Source organism: Pollicipes pollicipes, unplaced genomic scaffold (assembly GCF_011947565.3).
Source record: "Pollicipes pollicipes isolate AB1234 unplaced genomic scaffold, Ppol_2.1 Scaffold_1600;HRSCAF=1878_pilon_pilon_pilon, whole genome shotgun sequence".
Classification (NCBI taxonomy): Eukaryota; Metazoa; Arthropoda; class Thecostraca; order Pollicipedomorpha; family Pollicipedidae; genus Pollicipes; species Pollicipes pollicipes.
This window is the reverse complement of record NW_023595962.1, coordinates 15,673,713-15,698,209: the sequence shown is the minus strand read 5'-3', so window position 1 is coordinate 15,698,209 and position 24,497 is coordinate 15,673,713. Positions and strand designations below refer to the sequence as shown.

Genomic DNA, 24,497 nt, shown 5'->3' with positions numbered 1-24,497 from the left:
GACCTGAGCGGCCGAACCATCACAGACCTGAGTGGCCGGACCATCACAGACCCTGAGCGGCCGAACCATCACAGACCTGAGCGGCCGGACCATCACAGACCTGAGCGGCCGAACCATCACAGACCTGAGTGGCCGGACCATCACAGACCTGAGCGGCCCGAACCATCACAGACCTGAGCGGCCGAACCATCACACACCTGAGCGGCCGAACCATCACAGACCTGAGCGGCCGAGCCATCGCAGACCTCAGCGGCCGAACCATCACAGACCTGAGCGGCCAAACCGTCACAGACCTAGCGGCAGAACCATCACAGACCTGAGCGGCCGAACCATCGTAGACCTGAGAGGCCGAACCACGCGTCGGCGCGGTAACGCCGTCAGCTGGATACGTCATCTACACTTCGTCTACATCAAGCTCATTCGAAAGGAAAGTGAGACATCACACCAGCGCTGGAGAGACGCCGCAGGACGAGACTGGAGCCTGGGGCCTACAGCCTGGCATAGCACGACATGCTATGCCAGCGTGATCCGACCTAGCCCAGCCCGGCCCGTCTCGGTCCAGCCCGTTGGCGGGCAGCCGGTCTCACTTGTTGAACGTGCTCGTGTCGGAGACGTTGCGCCGGTGTCCACTGCGCTGCGGCGGCGCCACCAGCTTGCAGGAGCTCAGCTCCGGTGGCGTGACAGAGCCGGCCTTGACCGGGCCGGCGCCTGCCGCCGGCCACACGCGGGGTCAGGTCAGGTCAGGGGTCAGCCAGGCAGGGCGACGAACACACGACGGCAAACACGGCGACGGCGGGACGGTCGCCGGTGGACTGTGTGCTCACGGTCTCCGACTCAGACCCAGACTCAGACACAAATCAGACCCAGACTCAGACTCAAACACGACTCAGACTAAGACACGAATCAGACCCAAACTCAGATTAAGACATGGATCAGACTCAGACATGAATCAGATTCAGGCAGGGGACAGAGCATGAGAACGCGACAACAGAGACACGAGCAAAACGCAGGGAACGCAGCAGACGGAAAACCAGCGCACATCAGAACTCGCAAGACAGAGCAGGGAAAGACGACAGGGGGACACATAAGAAAGACGGCACTCACTGAGACTGCCTATCAAACCTACCAGCCTGATACCCGCACGCACGCACACGCACATACACGCACGCACGCACGCACGCACGCACGCACAGGGGATGCGAACGCACACAACCACCGCGCGGCCACCACGCGAACGAAGACACGGACCGCTCGCCGGGGTCGAGACGGCGCTCGTCTTGGCCCCGGCGAAGACAAGAGCGGCTGAAGAAGACAGGGGCGACAAGAGCGGCCGCCTGTGCGTGCTCCGCCCTCCGCCGGCGCCCGCTCACCTGGTAAGCGAGCGGGCGGCTCGGCCGGCTCCACCCGGCTGCGGCGGCCGGCCAGCTCGGCCGGCTCAGCAGGTGAGAAGTCGTCGCCGAACGCGTGCCGGCCGGCCGCCGCAGCCGCCGCCACGTCCGCGGGCAGCGACGCCGCCGCGAAGTCGTCGCCGAACTGGCTGGGCGGCAGCGCGGGAGCAGCGGCAGCGGCAGCGGCAGGCGCCGGCTCGGGCGCGAACTCGTCCGAGAATTGCGTGCCGAACAGCGGCGTGCTGGCGAGCGGCTCGGCCGCTGCCGCCGCCGCCGCCGGTGCCGGTGCCGGCGCCGGTGCCGGCGCCGGCGCCGGCGCCGGCGGCGGCGGCGGCGGCGCCACAGACGTCCGCTTGCCGGAGCCTGTCGGGGAAGGCGGGCCAGTGACGCACGCCGTCCGCGGCCGGCCGATGGCGCTGCTCAGCCGGCTGTGTTTGGACGGCGCCGTTTGCTTTGGCCACCAGCGGCGTACGACCAGGAGCGATCGGCAGTGACATGGTTCGCACGCACGAGTGATGATGAGCACAGCAGTGGTTGCGGACTACTCCACTCGCCCGCCGCCACAGACACCGGCAAACCCGTCCGGGAGGGGGGGGGGGGGGAGGGGGAGGGACGGAGCCAGTGGCGGTGGTGGGGGCGCCAGACCCTCCCACTTCCCGACGGCGTGACCTCTCCCCGCGCGGTGGACCCACGCGCCACCCGAGCAGCGCGCTACCCACCCTGCGGCGGCAGCGGCAGCGCTTGGACCGCCGACGACGCCGGCGCCGCCTTCAAGCCGGCCTTCGGGCGCTGGCGCGGCGCCACCGACGTCAGCACCTCCAGCGGCGGGTCGCGCAAGCTGGGCGTGGCCGGCTTGCCGTCGGATGGCGCTGGCGTCGCCTGCGATTCCAGCACGCCAAGCAACGAGTCGATGTCGGGAACGGCAACGTTCTGCAACGACGGGTCGGTGTCAGCGGCAACACCACAACTGAGACGGCCATTTCCCGCCAGGAGCAGCCACAGAGGCGGGATATCCGACGTCAAATATACCCACGCAATCTGGTAAATCTGGCAATCTGGTAAACACCCCAAACCTTGGCATGACTGCATTCCACGACACAAACCAAGGCGATGCACAATTAAAGCTAACCGTTGGCACATACCACTGCGTCAGCGCAGGCACAATACAGACGCCAACCTCCCTTCTTCTCCAATCCTTCCCATGATGTCCCCAATTCAGTCCCGATAGCGCAGCCTAGACACACAGCTACCCCCTGCCCTGGACCAAGTCCACAGCCACCGCGAGGACGCCTCTCTCCGCCCTCCAGGGCGCGGGCGAGCGCGAGCGGCCGGCAGCCCACCGAGGTAACGGACCGCCCAACGCCCCGGGGCACGGCGCCGGGCCGGGGCGCGGCGGGACGGGACGGGGCGGGGCGGAGCGGGGCGTGGCGGGGCGGGGCGCGCCGGGCGGTTACGGCGCGCCGGTCTCGCGCCACGCGCGCCACCAGGCGCCCTGCCGCCCCCGGCCGGCCCGCTCGCGCACGTCCGTCCGAGTGACTCATTGCGTCTGGACGTCCCGCATCTGTTGTGTGCATTCCAACCGTGCCGCCCGGGAGTGGACAATGAGAGCAGCGGGCACTCGGCCGTCGGCGGTCCGCTGGCTGGCCCCATACCAGCCTCACTGTGCATGCAGGGCCGAATAAACCCAGCTGCAGGGGCCGCAGTAGACTGCTGCTCCCCCCCCCCCCTCCCCCGCTCTCACCCCCACCCCCACCACACCAACATGCATGCATCCTAGCATTACGAAATGATCGAGACTTTCTCCGATGGACTGATTGTTCGGATTGCCGTCCTCGGCTGGCGTGATAGCGGCATATACACAACGCCTGTTGACCATCCACTGGCCGAAGCGTTGTGTACACACTAGCATGCCAGACGAGGGTAGTCGTTCAGACCATTACTCGATCCGAGGCATGCAGTTATTTCAACTAGCTAGCGAGCCCATGGACTGCCTCGGACGACGGCAGTAGCTGCACATAACCCGTCGCCGGCTGCCGGCCGCGACCGCGACACTCACGTGAAGGTTCTGCACGCTACACTCCCTGCCCAGCAGACGACAGGTGAGAAAGGACAACTGGAATATGTCCGGACGCAGCGCGGGATCCGGCTGTAGGATGTAGCCTGTAACGGGGCGCGCAGTGTGAGCGGCGCGTGCCGCGTGCCGGGCATGGCTGCCTCCGAACAGAGCTCACCGGCCTCCTCCAACGACGCGGGGGGAGGCGGCAGACACCTGGCAAGACGATGATAGCGGTGGTCGTCACAAGGACGCGGACGATGCTACTGCGGAGGTAGTCACGTGATCGCTCATATTAGACTCTCCCGAACGGAACCATGAGACTGCATGAACTCCTAACTTTAGCGAACATCCAGAGAAACACAACCTAACCCACTGAAGACCCGCTACGCTTTCGAACACAATCCAACATAACACACCAACAGAATAGATACGTTCGTAGTGCTCATTTGACCCCCGTCCCACAAAACCGACGACTACACCAGCATCACAAACAAACACAGCACATAAGCGCCTCTGCGCGCAGGGAGGCGCCACTTACGGATGAGGGCGTGCAACCGCTTGGAATACTTTGAGCTGTCGGGGAAGCTGAACTGGCCACTCTGGATGGCCAGCGCCGACTCGCCGAACGGCAGCGTGAAGAAACACAGCTTGTACAGCAGGCATCCCAGTGCCTGCGGTGGCGCGGCGCCGGCGGCATTAGCGGCTGACTCGCCGTGTTGGAAGGGTTGAAAGCAAACGCCCCCGTCCAGAATCGAACCCACGCCCCTCCGCTGCCAGAGGACGGGCGTCGGTTGGGCGCTAGGTCCTCATACCCTTCCCGCTCCCGATACCCCCCCCCCCATAAAGGGGGGGGGGCGTTCCATAAGGCTGACACGTCTGACTCGTCTGAGACGTCTGATACGTCTAATAATCTGACACGCTTGATACATCTGACACGCCTGACACGTCTGGCAGTCTGATACATCTGATGCGTCTGACACATCTGGCACGTCTGATACATCTGACACGTCTGACACACATGATACATCTGACACATCTGACACGTCTGATACATCTGGCACGTCTGACACATCACGTCGCCTGACGCGTCACCGCCCTTCCTCCGTACGCCGCAGCCTCAGCACACCGCCAGCGCCGGCGCCTCGGTGGCTGCAGCCCGCCCGCTCACCCAGACGTCGCTGCTGGTGGTGATGCTGGCGCCCGAGTACAGGTCCACCATCTCGGGAGAGCGGTAACTGAGCGTGGTGTACTTCTTGATCTCCTCCTCAACGGCCGGCACGCCGCCGCTGGCCGGGTTCAGTACCTGTCGTGGCGAGAACGCCGTCCGTTCAGCCACCCGGCGGAGACCGGCGAGCCGGCGGCGCACACGTATGGCGCGTGTCTCAGATGGGATGAGGAGACGCGCGCTGTTCAAATGGCTGTGTGGTAACGGAGTAGTGTTCGGTGTCGCCGGACGATGCGGCGACACCCAACACTACGGAGGAGCCCGGCGACCCACACGTCTGGCGCGTGTCTCAGATAGGATGATGAGACGCGCGCTGTCCAAATGGATGCGTGGTAACGGAGTAGTGTTCGGTGTCGCCGGACGATGCGGCGACACCGAACACTACGGAGGAGTCCGACGATGCGTGAGACATCAGAGACAGGGAGGCGCTCCAATGCTGCCTTGTGCGAGCTATGGGAGAGGCCCAGCTTGCGCTTGCTGCATGCCAAACGGACTCGCCAAGCCAATATGTGGGACAATTCCTACGGTATAGGCATTTGAGGCCCGTCGATGCTTCCAAAAAACGTATCTGTAGTTTTTTCACTTGTTGGTCATTTAAACAGGTACTTCCAAATGACTTCTGTGTAGTTTGTTTAGTTGTTGGTCATTAAAAGTACTCGCAAAGCGCTTGACCGCAGTTTGCTGTTGTGCGTTTTGCCCTGGTCTGCATCCATCAAATCCATCCATCAAAGGTGAAAACTCCGCCAGGCGAGCCAGCGCGACAAACGGAAGCCACAGTTCTACGATACCAGAAGAAATGCTAAAGCTGTGGTGCTGGAGGCGTGATCCATTTTAACCGGACAACTGACACAACAAACAATCGGACATAACTGTGACATTTTCCTCATAGCGTTCAGCGCGATCAATAAGTTCCAGGCTTGGGATCACGCAAGTGAGCACCCCGGATGAATTCAATATGCCGCTTGGTTTGTAGCAGCCCCTTACACATGCCGTCATCCGCACCAATGAGTTTGTTTATGACGTCACCCGTGCCGATGAGTTCGTCCGATACCGTGCATGTGTTTAACCTAGCAGGGCTGGGCAAACACATTGGCACGGGTTTGGGGCTCATTCCAAACGTGCAAGTCCGTTTTTCCTGCCACTCCCCGGAAGTCAACGTTCGAGTGTCTCCCGGAAAGGTACGGTGTCTGGCAGGCACACACACAGCACATCATCTCCGCACACCGCCGAGACGACGCTACCTTGGCGGTGGCCGAGCCGAAGTCGCAGAGCACGAACTTGCCGTCGTCGGAGAGTAGGACGTTTTCCACCTGAAAACGGCGGCGAACGTCGACCGTGCGGGCACCGCGCGCCAGGGAATGATATCGCAGTCCGCGAGGACCGGGTGGCGGGGGGTTGCGGTTTGTGCCCAGTCCTGCTTCCGAGGGGTCGATTTCGACGCACCTGACGCGGACTCCCGCGCCGGCAGCGAGCAGCGGCAGCACCCTTAGCCGTCCACTTGTGACCATTGACTGGGCCGTGACACGTACGCATAACGATATCGCCAGGCATGGCATTTTGTGATGAATGGTAAATCAGTGTCGCGTGATCTGGCGCGAAATTCGAGACGATGGACTCGATCGCAACCAACGGCGTATGCCTCGCACTTCACAGTTGTTTCCTTAACGTCACAGACATGTGACAAACCACAGCGACAAACGCGTTACCACCAGACCACAGAAGGTCACATCGCACTATTCCCACCGCCAAAAAGCCGGCGGGGCGTGACCTCGCCGGTGTGCTGCTCATCGACTGACCTTGAGGTCGCGGTGTATGATGGGCGTCTGGCAGTGGTGCAGCCGGGAAACGGCCTCGCACACGTCGCTGAAGATTCGCAGCACCTCGTGCTCCGAGAACCCCGTCTGCAGTCTGCAAGGACACGGCGTGGGGTCAGAGGGGTCACGGCCGGGTCAGAGGTGTCACAGCCGGGGTCAGGGGGGTTACAGCGGGGGTCGGAGGGGGCGCAGCCGGTGTCAGAGGGGTCACACACGGGGTCGGAGGGTCACAGCCGGGGGCAGAGGGGTCACAGCCGGGGTCAAAGGAGTCACAGCCGAGATCAGAAGGGTCACAGCCGGAGTCGGAGGTTCCGAGGCAGGGTCACAGCAGTCGGGGTTGGGGTAATGGGACAGCGACGGCCGCCGCACGGTCGAGGCGGCAACTCTCGGCCCCGCATCACACGGTCAGGCGAGGTCGCGCGGGCCGGCACGAGGGCCGTCTCGTGACGTCTCCGTCCCGACGCTGCCACGCCGCGCGAGCCAATTCGCAGCCGATCAAGCGCAAATATATCACCGCGAATCGGGGTCAGCGCCATGGCAGCGCGCTCTGAAGCTTTGGAAGAGAGCGGGAGAAAGAGAGAATCGATTTTTGCGAAGCCACGTGGGACGACAGCAGCGCCGAGCCTCCGAGACAGCGATAGCCCGCGGGTCTGCTGCGGAGACTGGGCGCGGCCTTCGATGTGAATTGAGACCGACGCCGAGCATACGTACGTCGGCGGCGTAAGAATTGCAGCTGATGTGTTTCGAACACGTCGAACACAGACTTGATAAGTGACAAATTAGTTTGGTTAGCGCGCTATTTTAACAAAGACGTGGCCGACCGTGCTGCAATAACTGAGAGTCTGGTTCAATGATGGCACGTATACTGTGCTGTTAAATCAGCACGGCGGGAAAAAGTCGAGAGCCTTTTCGCTACAACGGCGGTTTAGCGTCCGAAAAATTCAGACATGGCCACTGAACACCCCTAAGGCATAACATTGCAAATGGCTTACGCTTCCCGACAACAGGCAAATACTATGACTTCTATTTCGCGTCTATTTAGAGGGACAGCGCGTGACAGCACAACACCACGGTGACAGAGGCTCGCTAAACGTGAGCGCTCGTCCGGCGGCGACGATACTCCGAGAAACAGGGCGCGGCGGAAGAAGCAGATGCCCGTCTGTCCAGACAGGTCGTGACCCCGTCCAGACGGACCCAACAGGCCAAGACCCCTTGGGTTACCCAATCGCTTTGAAATTGTTATTCTAAAGCACATCGCTGCAACGCAACGACTTTGCGCCGAATGCCAGCCAATCAGCTTCTTCCTCACGGAGTTCCCGGACGTTCGTGATATAATCATGGCCGGTAGCAACAAACACCACGGATGCTCCACCGTCGGCAGCGGCCACGGCCTCTACCAAAAAGCCACCTGTCTACGGTGACCTACCAATAATGATTTTCCGCAATCGAGTGGTGGCATCCACTGAAGCTGATACCGATAGTGTGGAAATAGGTCGCGGCAGAGGGACTTTAACGGACGGGGTCGCAGGAATGCCGGTAAAACACTGACGGCGTGCACAACTGTGGCCTTCTCTCCTGACTCACGAGGTTTACTTAGCAGCCTTTTCACAATCCACGTCCGTCCAGCACTTGAATGCACTGGCTGCTGGACAGCCAGTACAGTGTTGCACGTGCATCATGGGTCTCCGCCATCCTCAAAGCGTGCTCGCAAATCGCACTTGGCTAACGATTCGGAGCGATTCGTAACAATCTGAAGTACATCACAAGCTGACAAGGGCTCCACCCATCCCGTCTTCACAGCACTTTAGACAGAACACAAAACTGACTGATGTCAGACGCGGGACTTGTACCCACAGCCGGATGTATCGGGTGTGCAGAGTGGAGAAGTTGCCGCTTGTGAAAATATACTAAGATATGAACTTGACCACGAGCGACTGTAAACCCAAACGCATGATGAGGACCACAAAGTTCGAGATAAGGACTTGTGAAAAGCACGGGTGTAAAAAGTGCCGAAAATTAAAAGCAGCGTCAAGTGCGGCCTGAGCGTACCCACCGAACCGCCCTCTCTCCTTCCCCCCCCCCCCCCTCCGATCGCTTGGCGGCGCTCACCTCTCGTTCATCATCTGTAGGACGTGGGTGCGGTAGTACGGCATCAGCAGCAGCACCTCGTACACCCCGCCGCCACAGCTGCGCACTGTCGAGTCCACGTAGCCGATGATGTAGGGGTGGCCACTCAGGCTTGACTGCAGCGACGGAGAGACGGAGTCAGGAGACATCAACGAGTCGGGAGACATCACCGAATCGGGAGACATCACCGAGTCCGGACACATCACCGAGTCAGGAGACATCAACGGGTCGGGAGACATCACCGAGTCGGGAGACATTACCGAGTCGGGACACATCACCGAGTCGGGGGACTACACGGCGTCGGCAGACATCACCGAGTCGGGATACGATAGTCATGAGGTGACATGTAGTCGAGAAATATATCGGAGTCAGGAGACAACAAAGAATACGGAAAATACAAAGCAGGAGCACTATATGGAGTTTGGGAGAGAACAGCCAGAAGATTGATCGGGTGAAAGGACGGCACAGTCATGGAAAGACGCGGCGCTCAGAAACAAGACAGTCGGTGGTCAACGCATTCAGGATTAACAAGTCAGGGTAAATGGACAAAGAGGAGACAATAGAGTCCGTGGACAAGTGAGTTAGTAGACAGTACAAAGATGGGTGAGAACAAAGCTGAAGACAATATAAAAACGATAAAACACCGCCAAAAGGCACTCCCAAAAGGCCACAGCACATTCGGAAGCAAACATGGACTATAGGTTACAGGAACGTCACAAAAATGCATTAACCGGAATGCTAGAATACTGGAGTCAGGAGAGCACGAATAACCGATGCAGGTGATGCGCCCGTAAAACCCAATAACTAACAGGACAGACCGGAGACAAGCGAGATCAGAACACGTTACGCGGCCAAGAAATAACACCAAGTCGAAGGATTAAGTAGAGCAGGGATCAACACAGTCAAAAGACCATACAAAGGCAAGGTAGAAGCCAGCACAGACTGTCGAGATGAGAGTCAGAAGAATGCACCGGATCAGGAGCCACGAACCAAACGGAAATACAGAGTCCGGGAACTTTTATGGTTTCTTCAGAAAGACGCCTCGGTTTCAGCTCGGCCGGGCGCGCGTCGAAAGCCGATGACGTCATGTATGACGTCATATAACAACACGTATCGTGCGATGCATACTCGAGTGTGCTCGAACTGACATCTAGGCTAGACTGTTGTAGCGTAAGTCATGTTTAAGGCTCAAAAGTCCGTTTAAGTCATCTTAAACATTCAAACATACAACAAAGCTGGAATCGATACGCCACCACTAACTGACAACAAATATGACGAAACTAAGTCGCGTGCTCGATCTCCAAACGTATCATCTGAACTCCCCTGGCATCTCCTCTCTAAAAGAATAGACCGCACAGCATGACCCGATTGGAGACAGAAGAAAGCAATCCTATGAGCATGCTCCACTGCGGCTTCACGGCCCACTTCGCGGCTGAGGTAATATGTCGTCATCTGTCTCTCACCATGTCGGGAAAAGTGGGCACCGGGGGAATCGAACCCGCACCTCTGGTTCTACATACGCCCAGCTGAACCACTGCGCTATGAGCATCCCAAAATCCTATGATAGCGGCGACAGCCGCCGAAACAAAAATGACGAGTTTATTTTTGTTTCGTGAAACAATTTTTTTTAAATTTCTTTATTTATTTATTTTTCCCTTCAGCAAAAATATTACTTTGACAGTTGGCCAGCCTACGCGCTAGAGTAGCCCATGGCACGCACGTGTGGTGCGCTGAGAAAAACACACGCTTATGGACATACCCAAGGGTTCGAACACTACAGTCAGGGCAAAACACAATGATAGAGCCATGAAACAATTCAGTTGGAAGCCAATACAGAGACTGTAGACCATTCTCATATGAGGTTGCGAAGACACAGCCCAGGGCTAGAAAGGACAAAGGACTGGACACAGTGCGGTGCCACTCGGACAAATAGACAGGAGATTACCAAGAAATGATACGGAGTCGGTAGACAGCGCGGAGACTTGAGAGTCCACATGATATCAGGACAACGGTCAGGCTCCGAAAAAGGTGCAGTCAGGAGACCGAATTCCACGACATCATCTTACTACATATCGGAACTTCAGTCTCTCGCTTCCTCACTTTCCCAATTTCGCTGAGTAACCAGACAATACGGCTGTCTGGAGACATTCCCGGCCCCGACATCGCCAGCGACGCACCACTGGCGTCGGTACAAAACACAGTCGTCCGACTAAAAGCTGCTCCACCACAGCGGCACGCGAAGTCAGAAAAACGGGGCCAGTGAGCAATGCAACCGCACGCGAACAGGCGAGCAGAAAAATACCACCCGGGGTCGGTCCGCAGCCTGGAGCCGCGGCCACATTTGGCAGCGAACAGGTACCCTTACAGGAAAACGCCGGCACCGCTCTGGAAAATGCGGAGTCCGCGAAAGCAGAAACGTGATCACGGAATCAGCTGCGGCGAAAAGTACGCATTTCGGCCCCACAAGTCACAAAAACCCGCTTATCACTGTCTTTCGTCTGCGAGAGGCAACGCGTTCGCCAAGCCTCCGTTCGGGAGCCGTCGCCACTGCTTTGCATCAACGCAACGTTCATCATAGAGCGCTAACCGGCATCTGCACCTCATGAACCACCCACAATTCTACGAAACGGTAACGCGGTGGAAACTCCTGAGGCATGGCCGGGCAGTGCCAGTCACATCAGCGCTGACCGGTTCCGCCGCTCCTTCTCCCGGAGTGGACGGGGCGCTCGGCGACTGGAACCTCACGCCCTCACGTGGAGTTCCCGAACTTGAAACACGCTCACATAGCGGACTCTGGTTATAGTGTGCAGAATAGTTTCCCGTGGTGTGCGACTGCCAGCGGGTGGGCGCAAGTGCACACAGCACGCCTGATAGGCCGCACGGCTACGCTATGTTTGGCTTTTCCGCTGCGCTGATAGTCGGACTCCATCGCAAAACGCTGCTGTTTCAAATGCCTTCCGCCGAATGCCGGCGCCACATTCCCTGATCGTGTCGAATCGAATGCACAGGCGAAGGCGTCCATCGTCTGAGAGCTGTTGTCAAACTCCAGCTGCATCCCAGACATCCAAGCCAACAAGCCAAACGCGACAGCACGGAGCCCGAGGTGTTCACGAGCTAAGAACTCGTAGTCAGGACGACGATCCCATCATGAGACTCGCGCCGATCTGCGCAGCCAGAAGACAGAAATGGAAAACGTCAGAAAGCCCGTCACCGGAGGTTGGATGAGAGGGGGAGCAGGCGATACCCCCTCCACGCCACGCCCACGTCCTGATGACAGGGTCGAAGCGTGTGCCACGCTCTCTTGCGCCGAGCCCACCGCAGCGTCGCACGGCCGCCGCGCGCTTCAGGTCGACCATTGGAGGCGAGGGGGCGGCTGACCCCCCGCCCCGACTTCGGTGCCTCCCTGGCGGACGACGCTGACCGCGGGGAGGCCCCCGAGCCGCGGGCTTCCCCCGGTCCCTCCCGGCCCCGATACGCCGTCTTCGCGTCCGGCGTCGCGACCGTCGCGCCGCCTCCTCCGAAAAGCGCACCGGGCGCGACTTGAGCCCGGATCTCCGAACCCACGGCACAAACCGCGACCATCCGCGCCGGCGGCGGCTGGTGTGACCGCGGCGGACGGCGCGCCAATGCACCCGGTTATCCGGAGATCACGACCGACGGCCGCAGCCGAGCGGGCCGCAGCCGGCGCCCGCCGACAGCACGAGCCCAGATCACAGCGGCGCCCGGTGGCGCGGCTCAACAGGCACGGCAAACCAGCGCACGGTCCCGAAGCGTAGACCAAACGCGCGTCGTCGCTTCGGGCCTGTTTGTGAAGCGCCACGGCCGGCGGGCGGCGGGCGGCGGTGGGCGGCGGCGGCCGGCGGGCGGCGGGCGGTGGGCGGTGGCCGTACCGCTCAGAGCCACCCGCCGGCGGGTGATTCCCGGAAGTACAACGGGGTCACACATTCCGGCCAACATCCTGTCAGCGATGCCTCACTAGGACGCGTCGTGCACGGCCGCTCAATGCCAGACGCTGCTTTGAGGTCCACGCGGTACGCGCCGGCCGCCTTGTGCATATCGCGTTCAAAAGAATGCTCTCACACTGCACTAGCGTTGCACGACGCGCAGACGACATTGATATGTGCCGCAAATGCGTCACGACCGCGTCCTAAACTGGATGTCCTGATATGCACGCGTCCAAGCCCAGATCCGGGGGCAATGTGCTGCATATCACGCGGCGACTTCTGACATTTCAACCTTATAAGCTGAAACAGCACGCCTTCAGTGGCAACGGCGGGAGCGCGGTGCGCTTGTAACCAGTACGCCATGTGTGAGGTTCCAATACATCACATATTTGCGCAGCACTCAGACATGCCACGGGAAGGACTACTGTCGCTCAAGCCTTCGGCAGGATTACCGGGAACTCCCTCGATTGCCTGTAACGAGCGCTCCCGTTCGCCATTTCAATCACGTTGTGTCTCAGGCTTCCGCCTGTCAGCCAGCAGCTGATCATTACGCCATGCCGAAACCCCAGACTTTGGCTGCTCTCGACTCCGCTGCGCGAGACCGCAGCCCCGGTCCCGATGGTCTCCAGCGTGCAGTAACGCTCACATACCACGGCCGAGCGTTGCATCATGCGCGATCGGACGCAGCTCGCCCGCTCACAGTCTCGCCGCAGCCGCCACCAATGTGGCGCATCTCGGATTTAGCGGGCACCGTGCCCACCGCAGAACCGCGGTTACTTAAATAAGTAGAACGCTGCAGCACGCTACCTACATTCGTATATCTGTATTTTTGGACGGAATTTCTCTTCACGAGGTCCGAAGACGGCTAAGTTTTAACTTTAGCAGGGGAACACTAGAAGAGGCTACCATTCAATAGTACTTGATGTCAGTATATATTACTATGTCTACTACTATAGACATCCATCATCAATACTACTATGATGTCTGCGTCGTAGTATTCGCATTATGGCCGCAGACAGAGCCCAAAAGTCAGTGTTTCAGGTGTCCCAGCCTTGCTGTTTTCTGTGTTTCGCGTACACCGACTACAGTTTCATCACCTGGCGCCCACACTGGTTCAGCCTTGTCTGGGCTGAAAGTATTTTTTAAGGGGGAGGGGAATTTTGATCGCGCCAGAAGCAGCCCGCCGACACACAGTTTGGTGGTCTAAACCCCTATAAATTCACGAAACTGGCAGCGCCGTCAGTCGGCGGCTCCGCTGGCCGACTTTCTACCTCTGCTTTACGCACGAACCGGTACTCTGAGGCATACATCACACAATCACATCACCAACACTGCAGTTACCATCATCACATTAACGGCCATTACAGTAACTACCGTTATCTCAACCACTAATTGCCGCTATATTAACCATTAACTGCCGCGGCCGTTATTTAATTAACATACTTCATTAATTAATTAACCGTTACCGTTACCGGCCGTTACTTAATTAATTAACATACTGCGGCCGTTATCTCAACCACTAACTGCCGTTATCTCAACCACTAACTGCTGTTAACTTAACCACATCACATCCAGCGGTATTATATCAACCACATCAAATAGCCATCATTGCCTTGTTGCCACCATTGCGAAAATCACCGCTTCTCGTCAACCATGAAACGACTTCCTTCTTCTTCAACGCAGTGACTCGGCTAAACCCCAGCCGAATCGGCTCCGCGCCCCCACCAGCTGCCGCGCCGCCTCACGTCGTGGCGCCGTCACTCACCGTGATCTGGATCTCCCGCTTGCATGCCTGCAAATCGGCCTCGCTGTTGACGTACATCCTCTTCAGCGCCAGCTTCTGGCCGCCGGGGCCGCGCACCAGAAACACGATGGCGAAGCCGCCTGCGGGCACGGTCAGGTCACGGGTCACCAGGCACGCGCGCCTCGCCGCCAGGGCGCCCGCGGCCGCTGCTCAAGGGAGCGCGCCGCCGTGCGGTGCTATGAGCCGCTGTTTGGCCGTGTTTGTGCGGCATTGTTTGTGAGCCGGCCAGCATGACTGCTGCCGGGACGAGGCAGCGCCCGTGTCCGTGACAGCCATGTGCAGGTTACACCCGTGTGTCAGTGACAGCCGTGTGTCGAGGACACCCGTGTTGGTGACACCCGCGTGTCTGTGACACCCGTGTGTCGGTAATACCCGTGTGTCGGTACCACCCGTGTGTTGGTGGTAGCCGTGTGTTGGTGACATCCTTGTGTTGGTGACACCGTTGTGTCGGTGGCAGCCGTGTGTCGGTGACGCCCGTGATCGGCCGCTGCTGTCCGATCAAACGACACAATAGAGCAACATCGTCGCCGCCAGCCAGCTGGGTGAACGGTCCGTGGCGATCTACCCTATCGCGATACCTATCCAGCCTGTCGTGCTGCAATACTGCGGCACGATATTGTCGTTAAACAAGGCAATCGGGTAAACAGCGGCGAATGGTAAGCGTTTTCCGTTACGTGTTCCGGTGATGCGACGAGTGAGGTTACCCGACGTGGTTACGTCATGTTCACACTTGTATCTTGTTGAAGTGAGGCTTTCTCTTCTGGCGACAGCTAACGGGCCCATATGCGTAATTTCTAGTCACAGACACAGCTATCCCAAAAAGAATTTACGCTAAATCTGCGCATAAATCGTCCGAAAAAGTCGCAATGCCATAGCCGTAACAGTGCAGTTCTCATGGATTTTACAAGAACAGGAACCCGTCGTCTGGCTGCAATGTTCTTTTGGGGCAGTACTTGACACCATGCATGTCACGTGCTCACTAATCCTGACCATTCACTGACGCCGCCAATGTGCGCCGACAGCAGCGCTGCCACTCACACATCACAGCTGTTATGGCCCCAGCCAATAAATCAGCTCCATAGTGGGGGAGTTCATCCTCCACCCCCACCCTTCTCTCACCACTCCCCATGATGTCAAGTTCAAGGACTACAAAATGTTGTACCAGTATGTCATCCTAACCTACACATGATGATTGGAGAGGGAAACTGTGACACATATGGGATTACCACACATGTGGGATTCTGACATTGACTTGGCATGACTAGTTCAGTGGCTCCACAAAATCCATTAAGTCAGATTTGCATAAAACCACAATGTTGTCAAATACATCTTTCTGTCTTTTACAGACAGCAAAGTTTAGCCCAGAGGCACTTCAGCTATGTGAATGAATTTCCTTTATGCTTGCCAACAGAACTGATTAAAAACAGCTGTGGAACAAACAAATGACAAGGTATATTTCTGAATAACACCCAGTTCTGTAAATGCACACATGCAGCCTGACTTAAATAATTTTCGCATATATGTGGTGTACACAGTTTGATTCAGAGAAAATTTACCTGGGAATTAAAGTAGACATAGTTTGACTTAAATAATACTTTGCTTACGGAATGTGGTATGCACTGATGAATCCAGTGCACACCTTGAGAAACTTCATAAAGTGAGACTCTTGCATTGCCAGAGATGGATCTTTAACACAATGAACATGATAAATGACATAGCATTGTATTTTTGAACCTCAAAGTGCAGAATTTGGGATTCTCCTGCTGACTTGTTTGGCAAAATTGTAGAGTTCACTTGGCTCCAGTGGTTGAGGATGGCCTGAAACACTCCAATAATCTGCTGATAGATATATCCTGCAGTACAGGAACTTCCTGATCATTGTATGCTGGGTGAGATGGAGTAAAAATACAAAATAGGCCCAATGCCTGTGCCTGCCCAATATGTTGAAGGAATCTGACAGCAGTCATTTTTAAAAGACAGCCAGAACATTTTCACAATACAAACTGTAAGTGCACATACAGTCTATTTGTGTCAAGATTTGTTGGAAAGAGCTTAAAAATATGTATTGCAACAATGTAGTTTAAGGTTTTATCATATAATCGGCCACTTAAGTTAGTTGCATACATATTTCATGATACCTTGAAGTGGCACATTACTGGCATGTTATTAGCAGATGCCACACCACATTTTTTCATCACGATCTGCCAGCGTCTTTTGGCATAACTTAACTGACTATCAGCATTAGTGCCCCTCCCCTCTCCAGTGTAATCCATAACACATTGATATGCAAGCTTTCCCTGATAAGCAAAACATGGTTGCAATCTTTATGCAAAGAAAGCCACAATACCAAAATAGAATTAAATAACAACAGTTTGGGTTTTGTACTTGTTTATGACTTCTGTCAACATTGCATGCACCTAAGCTATGGCAGCATTTGATAAGTATTAGTGGTGAGCAGGTCATAGGTCATTACAGAACTTGCCAAAAAAAAAACATAAAGCAAAAATTGGTAATTTCAAAATATATTATGTTAATACAAGCCATGTTTTCAAAAATGACCAATTTTACTGTTTTGGATTTTTGAATGCAACAGTTGTTACATCATTAATAAGAACTCATAAGTGGGCCACAATCCTCAATATTTGTTATCTTACACCACTTTCCTGAAAATGATCATTTCAGAGGGGGCAACACATAATGAATATAGGTGAACTCAAATTGCACTTAACTTTCAAATTGTTTGCTTGAAAAATGGCTCACAAGTCCCTTTGCTTGGAATTACCCAAAATCCTCATTCCTTAAAGCATTGGCTATCTGTGTAGTAGTAGTTGTGTAGTAGAACTAGTTGTGACCAAGCACCAAACCTGAGTTCTGAGAATTGCACAGTGTCTGTGCTTGAATTAGTTGTGACCAAGCACCAAACTTGAGTTCTGACAATTGCACAGTGTCTGCACTTGAATTGTTTATAGGACCCTGCTGCTGCATTGGCGCTGTGCAGCATACGTATATTTGTATGGTCTGGCCCAGAATCAAAGCCAGCACCTGTCAGATGTCTCACCTTCAGCGATCACATCTTCCACAGTAACGGATGTTCTTCCAACCTGAAAGGTCTTCCCAACAAATGATGTATTTTGTGAAGAATGATTGGAAGCATTGGGATTCTTGGAAAAAAGCTTCCTCATGACCATTGGCAGCTAGAAGCAACAATTGGCAAAGCCCTATCCAGTAGCTTCCCAAGGAATGCAGAATACCAGAGTAGAGCTCTCGGAATGGGGACAGTTGCAGTTTTTCCCAGTTAGGCTGACAATTCCAAATTCGAGTTCGCCCAGTGGAGGACCACGCCAGCGCCTCTTTTGTCGCTGCCACCGGCGCCACTTGACTGAAACCGATACACTGTAGCGCTATATAGCCAATGCATCAATGGCCAAACCCTATAACACAAGTTTTGGGCAAAATCTATGATTTGTTCGGCGATAAATCGCAAATTTCTCCTGCACTCCAACCACAGCCCTTTTGTCTTAGGGTTCTTCCGTATGTCATGTAGGACACTGTTTAGTGACGCAAAATGCGCTGTTTTTCGTACCTAGTGCGCCAAGTTAACCAGGCTCTGCTGCCACCTAGTGTCAATAAAACGAGTAAGATGGTCCGTAATTCTAAGCAAATTGAAAATTTACCTGGTATATCACATATTTTTGACATTTTGATGTTTTCTACCCAATAAAGATATCGAATTTGTCAGGGAGAGGCGCATTTCTTTCATTAACTTACTTTTTAGCTGGGTGTAATGTATTGTTTATATTTATTGCTCCGGTAACCATGGCAGCGTTGTCAAGGCCAAGCAATCGGACGAATTCCTTCAACACACAAAGCGGGGAACGTGCCCGGCACATTCATTGTCCGCGGCTTTCGGTGGTGGCCGGTGACCGCGATTTCTGCTGCAGGTACAAGGGTTCTTCTGTTTTGAATCGGCTGTCGCCTTTATCCTCGTGTGGGAAGCCGCCCCCTGATCGAGGGGTTGCGGGTGGAGAATACATTTCGTCTCGCCGCTGTAGCATGTGTTTCGGTGAGTAACAACCTCTGTACCTGCTACCAGCGTACCCAGGCTGCCTTTCTGCGTACACTAGTAGTAGAATCATTGTCAGGCTGAGTGCTCAGGCCCACATGTTTCAAGGCTCCCAAGTCTGCAATTGTTTGGTAGTCTTAGCATAGGCATTGTAATACATATTTGTATACATGTGTGCTTTACTCTTGCCTGCAAGCTCCCATCATTCATTGCTTATTCATTCCACACATCATTTCCTCACTTGATTGTTGCTTTTAGAGTGAACACATGTAGGACTTTCATAACAATGGCTCCCCAGAGTTGAGGCCTACTGTGGCCTGGCAACCAGTCTGCAAGTCATGATAGGAATGCCCTTAAGACAATAGGGGCTATTTCAAGGCATGTTACAAGACATTGTTTCACAAAATGAGTTATTGGAGCTGAATGGAAAAAATGATTTAACTTACCCCAAGATATGCTGAATATGCTTCTCCCCAGATTTCACCCACTTCCCTCCCAAAAGTATGGGGGGGGGGGGGAAGGAGAGACTGGGGCCCAAGTTAGGGTACCTGAAGTCCCCTAATTGAGCAGAAAACTATACTCCTGTCATGCTAGGCACTTGGGGTGGCACCACTGCCCTCAGCATGCATCTTAAAAACTCTATTGTGGTGTTTAGGCCAGCCTGGCAGGCAAGGCCTAAACATGGCCTATAGACAGGTTCTCAGTGTGATATGATTTTATAGATCCCTTTTTGTTAGGAACTCCTAATGTCTCAATTGTTTGTGCTGTATCAGGGTTATGATGCTTTTCCATTATGTGTATTCCTAATTTAGATTGTGTCATTGTCCAAGAAGCCACCTCAAGGTTGTGTGATCCCCTTTTTGAAGATATAGTCTGAACTTTTTGAATGGGTTGTTTTCTGGCACCAAAGCCATTGTCAAGCAGTCCATGTTGTGGGAACCCTAGTACCTGCTGCTTGTCTTAAGTGCTAGGTCACCAACAGAATTTGGTTGCAAAAACATGGTGCAATCTTTGGCATGGTCTGTCCTGTGGGTAGTTCTGCTTGTGATGTCATCCTAATGTCAGGGCAAGGCAGGCTATCCCAGTCAAGGGCAAGCAGGAAGTACCCACAGCCATCTGGGCCCATCGTGCCGGGTGTGGGTGGTGGTTGGGTCATGAGAAAGGTTGTGTTAAGTACATTTTGGAACACATGTGGCTATAGTTACAGGTGTTGATAGGACATTCACAAAGTGTCTGTTGGATGCTTTGAAATATGTTGCAATGTGATTTCTGCATTTTATTTAAAGCAAGTGTTCCACACTTATATGGGGTTTCCAGGAGGCTCCTTGGCATCTGCCACTGCCTCCGCAGCACTTCCCTCTAATGGGAGACGTCGTTCCAGCCGAACCCGCAGTCGCCAGCTAGCGCCGCCGCTCGCGGCGGCCGCGGCGCGAACTGCGGCCGCCATGTAGTGCCGCTAGATGGCACCCGCGCTCGAGCCGCCTCGCCGTCCCGCGACGATCGAGGTGTCCGTGGAGACGCTGACTGGCTCTGGCTTCAACCTGCGCGTCTCCAGCTTCGAGACGGTGATGTCGGTGAAGGCGCGCATCCAGCGCATTGAGGGTGAGCCTGTGGAGGCGAGGGGGAGGGGGAGGGAGCGTTGGGTTTGCGGCGAGATGCGCGAGACGGTTGGTGTTCTCGAGTCTACCAAGTGCTGATCTGCGGCGGCCGCGACCGGTGTCCTTCCTTTGAGTAAGTGGTGACCCAACTGGATAATAGGAAACGCATGGCTTAGCAGCGGTTTGGCAGCACAATGCTTGTTGTCATGATAGGCCTACAGAGAAAAAGGGCATTGTGTTCATGGAATTTTCTCCGAATAAAAACTAAACGCTTAGAAGTGCGACCGCCTTCAGGCGGTCACTGTCCTACAGCGTGCCCGACTATGCTTTGCGTGCCCCTCCGGCCCTCCCAACACCCTCTTGTACAGATCCGTGATAACCCTGGCGGCCTGGTCCTCAGCGCGCTCCGTCCCCCGCTTCACGACCCGCCATCCCCCGCTTCACGACGCTCCGTCCCCACTCCACGACGCTCCGTCCCCCGCTCCACGACGCTTCGTCCCCCACTCCACGACCCTCCGTCCCCCCGCATCACGACCCGCTGTCTCCCGCTTCACGACCCTCCGCCTCCCGCTTCACGACCTCCGTCCCCCGCCTCACGACGCTCCTTCCCCTCTTCACGACCCTCCGCCCCCCGCTTCAGACGACTCTCCGCCCCCCGCTTCACGACCCTCCCGTGCCCCGCTTCACGACCCTCCGCCCCCCCCCCGCTTCACGACCCTCCGTCCCCCGTTTCACGACCCTCCCCCCCCCCCCCACTTCACGACCCTCCGTCCCCCGTTTCACGACGCTCCGTCCCCCCGCTTCACGACCCTCCGTCCCCCCGCTTCACGACCCTCCGTCCCCCCGCTTCACGACCCTCCGCCCCCCCTCGCTTCACGACCCTCCGTCCCCCGTTTCACGACCCTCCGCCCCCCCCTCGCTTCACGACCCTCCGTCCCCCGCTTCACGACCCTCCGCCCCCCCCCCCCCGCTTCACGACCCTCCGTCCCCTGCTTCAACGACCCTCCGCCCCCCCCCCCCGCTTCACGACCCTCCGTCCCCCCGTTTCGCGACCCTCCGCCCCCCCCCCCCCCATTTCACGACCCTCCGTCCACCGTTTCACGACGCTCCGTCCCCTCTCCACGACGCCCCATCACCGGAGCGGCGGCCACCGGCAGGCGTGCCCATATCGCAGCAGCACTTGATCTTCCACGAGCGCGAGCTGTCGGACGGCGCCTCGCTGCTGGAGAGCGGCGTCACCAGCGGCAGCCGGCTGAAGCTGGTGGTGGCCATGCGCGGCGGCCCTGTCAACACGCGACGCTTGCCCATGTATGACGACATCACGCGCGCCGAGATGCAGCAGCTCATGGAGATGCAGAGGTGAGGTGTGGTGTGACAGAGGTGAGGTGACGTCACAGGGGGAGGGGGCTGTGACGTCATACGGGCAGGGATGCAGAGGTGGTGACGTCACGTGGGGGGAAGGAGCGGAGCGGGCACAGACGGAGTGACCCGCTGTGGGTGATATCACACAGGCGGAGATGCAGGTGGGGGGAGGGCCTGTGACGTCACATAGGTGAATGTATACAGGTGAGGTCAGCTCGTGTGAAGGTATATGTTTCTGGTCTGGATCCCATAAGGGACAGAGCGGGATCCGTGGCAGGGGGGCGTGGAGAAACAACCGGGCCATCCGATTAGCATGTTCATGTGATGCATGCTTTGTTCAAGGGAGAGATGAACCAAATGTTGGGCTGTGAAGTGGCAGCTTCGGGAAGTTATGCGGGGTAGGAGCGCGTGCACACGCTACATGACGAAAGGCCAATAACCCACGGCTGTGCGCGATCTACAACTTATGCGGAATTAGTTGAGACATCTGGTGCGCATAACATTCGAGGTCGGACTCAAAGAGGGTCAGGTATGTTTTTTGTCATTGTGCCATTGTACCATGTGGGTGCCCCGGAGTGGCGCTGTACAAGTTGAGAAAGTAATCGTTGAAGCACGCCACCCTTGCCTTCCAAGTCCAGGGTGACATGGTTGTGTGAGGATCGCCGCCCAAGGGGTCGTCTAAGATCACTCCAGGACATTCCTGGACTTTCCACAGTCTGGACTGCAGACGACCTGGCACAAGAGGTGCATGGTCGTAGCCAGAGCCATGGCAGGGGGGGGGGGGGGGCACGGATTGACGTAGGGCCAGTGGTGTGGCAGGCCCCACCCCCGAAGAAAATCGCCAGATTTAGCCCATTTGTTTATGAGGGAATGTTTTACGTGTGTTATTTTCATTGTTGCTTTGTCTAACATGAATATATGCTGGAAGCTTGAACAGAAACCATGGCGATATCATTAGGTCTTAATTGTATGGGAATAAACTGCAGAGTTCTTGCGTTAAATGACTGCATGCAATAAATTGCAGGTGCCCTTCAGTTAACAATGATCCAGTGGACTTTTTCAAAACCGATAGAGCACAGAGGCTTTGCCAGAATTTTGTTCCGAATTCTGCATCGATTTTAAGGACCCCACAAATGTATATTGTGGGTCAAAATGTGTCCACGGTCTGTATTAATATGGTCAAGCCTAGCTTTTCTGCAAATGCTCCAAGCTCCAAAAGCTGTAAATGCTGAAAAATATTTACAATTGCAACAAATTGTTTTGACCTAGGGTTAGGGATGATGGTCAGGCTGTGCTCAAAATCAACCTGCTTTTGTACTGAAGAGCTTGCTTTATGGGGTAGTTTATTATGCTCATTTCGAATCTCTTGATAACAGGTACCGCAACAGACATCTTCCACGAACTTCCGAACGGTCATTGTAGGTTATGGACCTAAAATGACCCAGATCAACGCTCTGTTTTATGAACATACTGCCTATTGTAATCCTGAACGCTTATTGAAATAAAAAATTGAAATAATACTGTAGGTTTTTGTTTAACAAACCATTTATAGGTCAAGTAAAGTCGTTGGCCTAAAAGAGGCACCAGCCATCTTTTGCTTAGAACAGGTATGTAGGTTCAAGGCGGTTGGATGAAGAGGTCTGAGCGCAATTTGGACGCCAACTTTGAGCCTGACCTTGTTTGACCTTATCACACCCGAAGTTCATGACCTATGGATCCCGAAAATTGACAAGTGAGTGCACATGCAGGCCGACTCACCGTGCGAATTTGGTGTCCCTAGCTCTCTCAGTTGTTGATATCTCAGGGGGTCAAATTGCCCCCCCCCCCCCCCAACCCACCCGAGCGAACGGTGTTCAGCCGGCCGCGTGGGCGCTTGTTAACGAACGCAGCATGTACTTGACATTGACGCGAAATCCCGCTCCCAACGACGAGCACCATGCCAGCGCTGTGTCGCCGCGTTCCGTCGCCGCCGCTTGCCAGCCGCGTGTCCCGCATCGAGCTCGTGCGCTCACGTCAGAGACGGTCGCTGCCAGCCGCTGGCGCCGTGCGGGCCGCCGCCGCCGCCGGGCCCGTAGCGGACCCGTGCAGGAATGCGGCCACCGTCGCCGCCGGCACCGATTGGGACATGCCGACGATATCGACTGGCGACCGGGCGCCCGCTCACGTCCGCCGACGCCGGGGGGGGGGGGAGGGGGAGGGGCGTACCGCGCCGGGCCGGGCCGGGCAGGCCGACGGAGGTGCCGGCCGGCGGGACAGTGACGCGATGCTTGGTCGCGTGCTGCGGCGGCTCTCGGTGGCGAGGTCACTGACCGCCCCGTGACCGGTCTGAGGAAGTCGAACACCGCTGCCGGGCCGAGGCATGGAAACGGATGGCCGTCTGCTGATCATGCGGTGCGTCTGTGTGGGTGTGGGGGGGGGGGGAGTTCCGGTGAAAACGTTTTCCAGTGTTGTTTTTGTTCTTTATTGATCGCTTACATGCCTCGCTGCGAATCAAATATCTGATTCATTTGTCACGCGGTAGGCACCTGTAGCTTGGTCTTTTGATGCCACAAAAATCGTCCAGAGTGCCGCCGCATTTGATAGCCCAGCTTATTGTCACCACGCTGCGACGAAAACGCCGCGCGGCGGGAATCGAACCCGCCTCGCCGTGCCCGCCCGGCTACTAACGCCCGTGTATCCGCGCAGCAGGGAGGCGTCGTGGGACGGCGACACGTCCGGCCGGCAGGTGACGCTGCTGGTGTTCCGCGAGGGTGACCAGGTCAACTTCTACCGCGTCATGGAGAACACGGACGGCACGTTCTCGCCGCTCTCCGACTCGTGGGGATCGTCCATCAGGTGGGTGGTTGGGCGCCCGCCCGCGCGCGCGCGGATGTCACTAGCTCGTGCCGCGTGGCGCCAGGCAGGAGTGTCCTGTGGTGGGCGGCAGGGGTACTGCTTACTGCGTAGAAAGGGCTGCCAGGGCGTTGTTCGCTCTCTTGAGATCGGGTGATGCTCTTTTCGGTTCATTGTGATTTAGAGTTTGGACCTCCGTGCTGCAGTGTGGACAGATGCAGAAGGCCGTTCTCGAGAAGTTCTCGTCAAAGTCCAAGGGTGGACGAGCTGTCCGTCCAAAAAGA

General features: G+C 56.2%; 2 protein-coding genes across 2 annotated transcripts in view; one reads left to right on the top strand and one right to left on the bottom strand.

Moving 5' to 3' along the window:
* Positions 1–1,808: 1,808 nt before the first annotated feature.
* Positions 1,809–17,883, bottom strand: LOC119109191 (AP2-associated protein kinase 1). Its single transcript, XM_037232810.1, has 10 exons — positions 17,417–17,883; positions 14,320–14,438; positions 8,593–8,726; positions 6,466–6,577; positions 5,911–5,979; positions 4,613–4,747; positions 3,983–4,115; positions 3,445–3,548; positions 2,203–2,318; positions 1,809–1,839 (listed from the first exon to the last, which is right to left on the bottom strand). The coding sequence occupies exons 1-10, from the start codon at positions 17,544–17,546 to the stop codon at positions 1,809–1,811; spliced, it is 1,083 nt and encodes a 360-aa protein (XP_037088705.1). The 5' UTR covers positions 17,547–17,883.
* Positions 17,884–18,208: 325 nt separating this feature from the next.
* LOC119109106 (AN1-type zinc finger protein 4) overlaps positions 18,209–24,497 on the top strand; it is a 10,037-nt gene continuing 3,748 nt past the window's right edge. The window contains exons 1-4 of the mRNA XM_037232696.1: positions 18,209–18,421; positions 19,803–20,023; positions 21,177–21,378; positions 24,067–24,216. Of these exons, the coding sequence (XP_037088591.1) occupies positions 19,882–20,023; positions 21,177–21,378; positions 24,067–24,216 (494 nt within the window). The 5' untranslated portion in view covers positions 18,209–18,421; positions 19,803–19,881. The remainder of the gene's footprint in view (positions 18,422–19,802; positions 20,024–21,176; positions 21,379–24,066; positions 24,217–24,497) is intronic.

Coding starts and splice junctions, on each gene's coding strand:
- LOC119109191 (XM_037232810.1), bottom strand. CDS start 17,546: ATGGTCATGAGGAAGCTTTTTTCCAAGAATCCCAATGCTTCCAATCAT. Junction 4,116..4,612: donor CCACCAGCAGCGACGTCTGG/GTGAGCGGGCGG, acceptor GCGCCACCGCAG/GCACTGGGATGCCTGCTGTA. Junction 3,549..3,982: donor GCGGTTGCACGCCCTCATCC/GTAAGTGGCGCC, acceptor GCCCCGTTACAG/GCTACATCCTACAGCCGGAT.